This window comes from Lactuca virosa, chromosome 6 (assembly GCF_052849685.1).
Source record: "Lactuca virosa cultivar CGN04683 chromosome 6, Lactuca_virosa_CGN04683_v6, whole genome shotgun sequence".
Lineage (NCBI taxonomy): Eukaryota > Viridiplantae > Streptophyta > Magnoliopsida > Asterales > Asteraceae > Lactuca > Lactuca virosa.
The window spans coordinates 241,373,922-241,382,092 of NC_136431.1; the positions used below are offsets into that span (position 1 = coordinate 241,373,922).

The 8,171-nt window shown below is 39.3% G+C and overlaps 1 protein-coding gene across 1 annotated transcript; it reads right to left on the reverse strand.

Annotated features, from left to right (window-relative positions):
* Nucleotides 1–1,284: 1,284 nt before the first annotated feature.
* On the reverse strand, nucleotides 1,285–3,427 carry LOC145122401 (uncharacterized). The gene is made up of 3 exons (XM_079058006.1): nucleotides 2,987–3,427; nucleotides 1,562–1,716; nucleotides 1,285–1,321 (listed from the first exon to the last, which is right to left on the reverse strand). Exons 1-3 carry the CDS (start codon nucleotides 3,425–3,427, stop codon nucleotides 1,285–1,287), a joined length of 633 nt encoding a protein of 210 aa, XP_078914132.1.
* Nucleotides 3,428–8,171: the final 4,744 nt, after the last annotated feature.

The following is an 8,171-nucleotide window of genomic DNA, read 5'->3' on the forward strand; positions in this document are numbered from 1 at the left end:
GGATCTTCATTTCTGGTTGGATCCTTAGGGAGGATCCTAAGTTGATTAATGTGTCTTTTTCCGTGTTTTCTTTTATGGGAACTTGGGTTAGGCTAAAGTTTTCAAAATCAGAGGCTAATTTTTTGAGGATCTCGAGGTATAATGCCAATCTTTCACCTTTCACTGTATAAGATCCATTGAAGTGATTAGTTAATAATAAAGAATCAACAAATACCTGATTTGAAGATCCTTAGCCAATTCTAGTCCCATGATGAGTGCTTTATATTCCACTTCATTGCTGGTTGCGTCGAATTCACAACTAATTTCCTGGGGTAGGATGCCCTCCTGTGGCGATTTTAGTACGATCCCTAGCCTGGTTCCTTTTTGGTTTGAAGCTCCATCCGTGAATAGTGTCCATTTTCCAAAGTGTTCATCTTCTATGAGTTGTTTAGCTTCAATGTCTACTTCGTTTTGTAGATCATCACTAAAGTCAGCTACAAAGTCTGCTAATTCTTGTGACTTTATGGCGGATCTTGGGTCATATTTGATGTCAAACATGCTTAGTTTCACTGACCATTTTTCCATCTGTCCTGACATCTATGGTTTTCTCATCACATTCTTAATAGGATAATTACTTTTCACATGTATAGTATGTGTCTCAAAATAATGTCTTAATTTAGTAGAAGCAGTTACTAATGCAAGAATTAATTTTTCGAGATGAGAATACCTGGTCTCAGGATCCAGAAGACTTTTACTTACACAGTAGATAGGATGTTGGTCTCCGTTAAGATCCTTGGCTAGGACAGCTCTTACTGCACTTGAGGATACCAAGAGGTAGAGGAGAAGTGGTTCTCCATCTATAGGCTTCACCAGCAGTGACGCGAAACTTAAGTATCTTTTGAGTTCCTGAAAAGCTTCTTCATGTTCTTCAGTCCATTCAAACTTCTTGTTCTTCTTCAAGATATCATAGACGGGCTTACACATTTATGAGGATCTTGGAATGAACCTGTTGAGTGTTGCTACTCTTTCGGTTAGCCTTTGGATGTATTTTGTTGAAGATGGAGATTTCAGCTCAACGATTGCTTTGATCTGCTCCGGGCTTGCTTCTATTCCTCTCTTGGTTACCATATACCCAATGAACTTGCCCGACATCATCCCAAAGTGGCACTTAGACGGATTCAACTTCTTGTTGTATTCGTCTAGAATGTCGAAGGTTTCTTTGAGATCCCTGAGATGATCTTCAGCATTCATGGACTTCACCACCATGTCATCAATGTAGACCTCCATGGTGTCCCCAGCTTGTCTTTAAACATCCGGTTCACCAGTCTTTGATATGTTGCACCTGCATTTTTCAGACCAAAAGGCATTACAGTGTAACAATATATACCCTGTTGGTGTTATAAAGACTGTATATTCTTGATTTGATGGTTCCATCTGGATTTGTTGGAATCCTGCTGAAGCATCCATGAAGGTTAAGAGTTTGTGGCCATCCGTTGCATCTATCATGGAGTCAATGTGTGGTAGAGGAAAATGATCCTTAGGACAAGCCTTGTTAAGATCCGTGTAGTCTACACATACTCACCACTTGTCGTTCTTCCTCTGTACGACAACTACATTAGATAGCCATCTCAGGAACTTCACTTCCTTTATCATCCCTATCTTGGGGAGCTTTTCCACTTCTTCTTTGATGATCTGATTCCTTTCGGGTGCAAAATTCCTCCTATTTTGTGTATCGATCTGAAAAAAGGAGCAATATTAAGTTTGTGAGTGATAATACTCTTGTCTATACCTGTCATATCTTCATGTTTCCATGCGAACGTCTTGCTTCTGGTTCGAAGGAAGTTTAACAGGTCTTGCTCAATTTGTTCGGGTATTGAGGATCCTACGAGGACTTTGGCTTCAGGATCCTCACTGCTCAGGGGCACTTCCTTCATGTTTTCTCCTTCGTTTCAAGAACATGTGGTTCACCCTGCCTAATTGCTATGCTTGTTGGGGTTTCGTTATAGGCTTCATAGAGGTTTTATAACATTCCTTTGACTCTTGTTAATCTCCTAAGATCTTCACTATTCCCCATGGAGTAGGCATCTTTACACGCTGATGATATGTTGATGGAACCACTTTCATCTCGTGGATCCACGGTCTACCTAATATCACATTATAAGAAGATAAGGTTTCAATAACATAGAAATTTTGCATAGAGTTTACCCCCTCTTTGCATAGAGTTTCATCCTCTTCAGTGCGTCGAAGAGTATGATGTTGATTAAGTATCCTCCGTCAACAAGGATCCTTTTGGCGAAGTGGTTGGCAATGTACAGTGTTATCACGAGTCCGTCATGGTGAGGATCATGGATCTCTGACCTGTCCGTGTCGTCAAACGTGATTTCCTTTTCATTGCTAACCTAGGTATTCTTCTATTGTCTATCCTCCTTTTCTGTTTTAGTGACCTTGGCGTGTCTTTTAGCCTGAGAATAAGAAGTACCACAAATGTTAGATCCTCCTGAGATAACGTTAATTATCTTGGTCTTTGGGGGTGGAGATCCTGGTTTCTCCGGGATCTTGTGACCATCCTTGTTGTTCTCCTTGGACTTTTCTTTCTTTCTTCCGAGGATCTCTTTATGATGCCCTTTGCTAAGGAGGTACCTGATCTCTTTTCGTAAGGCTATGCAATCCTCCTTCATGTGACAGAAATCTTCATGGTAAGCACACTATTTGGACTTGTGTTTCCAACTGGTGGACTCGTTATCCTTCTTTGGCCACCTTTCTTTCTCTCCGAGATCCTGCATAGCATGGATTAAACTTGAAACATCCACAGAAAAACAATAATCAGTGATCTTAGGAGGCTCCTTATCTTCTCTTTCATCTTCGAAGGCATTAACCCTGTGTGATGATCTGGAGTCGAGGATTCGACATTCCCTTTGGGATTCTCGTATTGACTTGAAGGGTTGCTCCTCTTCTAGACTTCTTTATCCTCTTCAAGCCTTATGAACCTCAATTCTCGGCACCTAACTTCGTCTAATTTCTTGCATGGAGTCATCACGAGATCTTCATAAAAGGGTGAATCCTTCCTTAGACCCATCTTGAAGGCCTCCACAACGGTCTCCATGTCAATGTTGGGGATGCTCAGAGCTTCCCTGCCAAACCTGTTAACAAAATCCCAAAGTCGTTCCTCAGGATCCTGAACCACCTGATAGAGATCACTATTGATCTTCTCGAAGGTTCTTCTACAAGAAACCTGGTTACTGAAAATATTGAATAAATGTGCAAATGAAGTAATAGAATAGGGAGGAACATTTATCATCCATTTAAGAGCTGATCTCGTGAGGGTTGAACCAAAGCCTATGCATAGGCAAGCCTCCTTCAAGTGCAATGGGATTGGAATGATCTCCATCCTTTCTCGGTATTGTGCTATGTGTTCTTCAGGATCCGTAGTTCCATCGTAAAGCTTCATGTTAGTTGTCTGGAAGCGCTTAGGAACTTCGGTATCGGCTATCGCAGGAGAAAATATCGAGATCCTCGACTTGTTGGAGATGCTTCTGGTATGGGTTGAACTACCTCGAGTACGCTTGAGATCATCTGTCTCAGCTGCTGAAGTTCCCTAGCCATGTTTGGACTTATTCCTGCATCAATATTCATGGAGTTAGTATTGATAGTATTGTTATTTAAGGAGTTACTAGAATCAAGGTTTCTAGGAGTATTGAAAGGCTCATCGAGATCATTGATCATAAATGATCGATTGTTCATAGTTGTCCCCCAGGGTGATGCAGCAGTAGCAAGAGTTGTGTTCCCCTGTTGATTTCCTGAGGATCCTGCATTGTCGAAGTTCAGGATCCTTGGTTGTACAATTGTGGGTACGTTGCCTGGGATCTCTAAGTAGTGTACTATTGTCGTCCTCCTGCTGGGTCATCTGTTGCGTCATTTTCCTCATCCTAGCAAAGAGTTCAACAGTAGTGACCGGAGCAGTCGGATCCTGGAGTCCTAAAGATTCCAAACTTCCTTGGTTAGTGACCGGAGGGGTGTTTCTCTTGGAAGTTACGGGTGCTTTCCTTTGACCAGCGTGTCCACTCAGAGGAGGTGGTAGGTTTTTGGTTGGAATGGAAGGAGCGGAGGATGAAGAAAGGATCGGTTGTGTAGTCATGATCTTTTGAGGATTTTGAACACCACGGCCCCACGGTGGGCGCCAAATTGTTTTGGTAAAAAATTACACAAGTACAAATCAACCAAATTGAACGAGAGGCTGTGATGTTCGAATTGTGCAATAGAGAAAGGTAAAGAGAATGACACGATTGCTTACAAGGAAAGCCCTTGATCCTTGCTAGGATCCCTGACACAAAGCCTTGGGAGGTGATAATGATCACCTGCCTCGATGATGTTATTAGTATAAAATAATGATTACATAGAGTATTTTAGTAAGAGCAAGTGAAAATGTTCGTACAGCAAGTTAAGAGTAAGTAGAGTGTGTCGTGTGCAAAATACATGTGTCAATTTATAGTCTAAACTAGCTAACAAGATGTCCAATATTTTCGGGATCCTCTATGACCGACTTTGTGAATGTTGTTTGACTTGGTATTCCGGATCTTTAGCATAGTTGAGACGACTATCTGTTGAGAATAGGTATTCTCTTGACTATTTCTGCACATGTGTTAATTAAGAACAAAATATAATCGTTATAAATGTTAGTAAATAATAATAACGGTAATAGTCGAGATCCTGAGATAGTTGAGGATCCTGAATATCTGATGAGGTCTGAGGATCCTGAACGCTTTGAGGATCATGGCCGTAACAGTAGCATATTCAGATTTGTCTGATAGGTGAGTGTTCTCACTGTGTTACTTATATTGTTTTGGTAAAAAATTACACAAGTACTAATCAAACAAATTGAATGAGAGGATGTGATGTTCGAATTGTGCAATATAAAATGATAAAAGAGAGTGACACAATGGTTTACAAGGAAACCCCTTGATCCTTGCTAGGATCTCCGACATAAAACCTTGGGAGGTGACAATGATCACCCGCCTTGATGAATTTATTAATGTAAAATGATGATTACAGAGAATATTTCAGTAAGAACAAGTGAATATTTCGTAGAGCAAGCTTCGAGTAAAAAATAGTATGTTGTGTGTGAAGTACAAGTTTTAATTTATAGTCTAAACTAGCTAACAATATGTTCGATATTTCCGGGATCCTCTATGACCAGCTTCACGAACGTTATTTGACTAAGTATTTCGGGTCTTTAGCATGGTTGATATGATTCTTCGTTGAGAATAGATCTTCCCTTGACTACTTATGCACATGTATTAGTTATGAAAAAAATATAACCGTTATAAATGTTAATAAAAAGAATAACGGTAATAGCCGGGATCCTTAGGTAATTGAGGATCCTGAATGTCTGATGAGGGTTGAGGATCCTAAAGGCTTTGAGGATCATGGCCCTAACATATATCATAAGTTGTATTGGAGTTGTTGATAGCTCTAGGCTGCTGATAGCCCACATGACTGTTGATAGTCTATAATACTAATCATAGTCCATAGGGTTGCAGATAACCCATAGCTTTTAGAGTTGTTGATAACATTTGGTTGCTGATAGCCCATAGGACTGCTGGTAGTCCATAGGATTGCTTCTAGTCCATAGGTTGTTGATAAGCCACAATTGTTTTATATGTGATGTGTTGTATGTGATACTTTGGGGAAATAACTAAGATTTGGCTTATAGTTGTGGATTAAATATTTTTTAGGTACTTTACCAATTCATGGGAATGCGAAGGCGTGGCTCTACACACACATCTTAGTTTTATGATTTGAGATGATGTTTTTCCTTATAAATCTAATTTTGATATACCATTTATGAATAAATGTTTTTGCATTGATTGTAACCTTATGAAAAAGGGTATTTAATCTATTTTAAAAAAGAAAAAAATATTCTAAAATTTGAGACATTACAATTTGGTATCAGAGCCCTGGTTTGAGGAATTTGGATGAGCATTCGTGCAGATCCAAACTCAAACTAAGGATTTCAGGATTTTTAAAATCATTGTTAAGGAATTAATTTAAAAGAGGAAAAGAAGATGTGTCCTGTACAATCATCTGGAGCTCAAAGGAAAGTGATCACCCAAAATATCCATATATGTTATATATATTTGTTGATATACGAGCTCTTAGAACTGTATGATAGTGTGTAGGATAAGGATCTTTCAGGAATTACATGTTAGAATTGTCTAATGTTTAAGATGCATGTTATGTTAGGAACTGTTTGAGGTTTAGACAGATATTTTTAGTTGCTAAGTGTATGCTTTATTGTAGTACATAATTAGGATTTTATAGCCTTAAAATGCTTGATTGAACCTTATTTCTTGTTCCTTTTTTGTTGTGGAGTTAGGGTAGAATAATTTATTTGACCCTCTATTAAATCATAGATTATGTATGATTTCCATACATGAAGCACCCAACGATGTTAGTAGGGACTTCCAGCGGTACGGGAGCGTGTTTGAGGAGAATCCTTGGGTGAAAATCTAGGAAGTCTCGTGGTGGTTCTTCTGAGGGTATGGGTATGTTGGTACACCTAGAAATAGTGGAGTTCCTAGTGGCCTAGGAAGAGTGTTAGGATATTCTAGTATAGGCATATGTGTGAGAAAAATTCTAGATGGAGAATCTAGGAAGATCAGTGTGTGTGGTTGTGAGAGCACATGCATTTACGTTTGGTAATGGTCATGAGTAGTTACTTGGGAACCTTGAGACAATTCTTGGGACGATTAAGAATATGTGTGGAAGGTAATATGGGCCCAATAATAACGGAAATGGAGTATCCATACAAGGATAAAAAAGAGTTGGAAGGTTATCAAGGAGTTGGTTGTTGGTAGATAGTATGGTATATCACTAGGGTTAGTGTATCCTATTTCCTTCTATATCGATCTTTCAGTTGTGGTCGCTCAGAATAAGGGTGAGTTTGGTAGTTGTTAGGGCCTAAGTGGCCATGGAAGATTGGATCTATATGGTGCAGACCTGTACGAGTTAACTAATTCTAAGGTCTTTAGGGACTCAAGTAGGAAGTGACTATGATGATTGATTTAGGGATTGAATCCTTTTGTATGGTAGACAGATCATAACGTGGGGATGTCATTCGCTACGATAAGGTTATATTCTTCCAACGTCCTGTGATTGGGGGCGGGGGAGAAGATCGGATTTGTGTCAATCGATGGAATTAAGGTACGATGTTTTCTGCATTAGTATTTGCCGCGATGAGTAAGGCCATTTCCTATGTAAACCATTTTCCCCTCACAACAAAAAGGTTGTTAGAGATTTGATGGTCCTCCGGTTCAGTGGCTGGAGAGAAGATCGTGTTGGAAGTCGAGTCTACGACCTACTTTGGATATTGGCAGGTATCTCTGATGTATATCGAGAAATGGATTCCAAAGATCAAACTGGAAGTCCGAAAGAGGAAGAGAGAGAGAGCTAATGCACGGCCAAACACCACCGACAGATCAGGGAATTCAAGATTTTGTCTTTCACTTAGCGGGTTTATGGAGCCGTAGACGGGGCGACAACGATGGAACGATGCAAAGGGGTACTTTTCATAAGGTAGCAACAATATGTTTTTGATTTAGGTAAGAGAGTTTGGTTGTAATGTTGAATTTATTCGGGCAATTATTAGAGCATCTGCATGAGATTATTTATCTATGTAGGAGGTGATTATGCAGGTCACTTTTTATATGTAAGTTTCGATAATGCAGGGTTCAGTTCTCAGGGTGCCCGTCAATTAAGTGGTATTTCGGTCGTCTTCTCTAATTTTGAGGCTATAATGTTGTGGGAGGTTCTGAAGTCTCCATCTAAGATTCAGAGTTTCAATATGTCTGGTTGATTATTATTTAAATAATCATCTTAAACCTTGAATTTCTTTAAACCTTGATAAGAAATGATATCCCACAGATATATAAGGACTAGGTTTAATTTCTTTAAACCTTGAATAAACAACAACAATGAAGATTGATAAAAGAATTCCAGTCAAGTCTGCATAGAACCGATCACACCTTGAAAGATGAAGAACGACAACTAAGTATTCGGTGCAATGTTAAAAAAGTAAAGAGAATGAGAGAAGGACATATGTGATTCTTGATTGATAAAACATGCATAGACTACATGAATGATATTCCTATTTATACTACCACTAGCAAAATGGACAAAAGAGATGATAAAGTGAA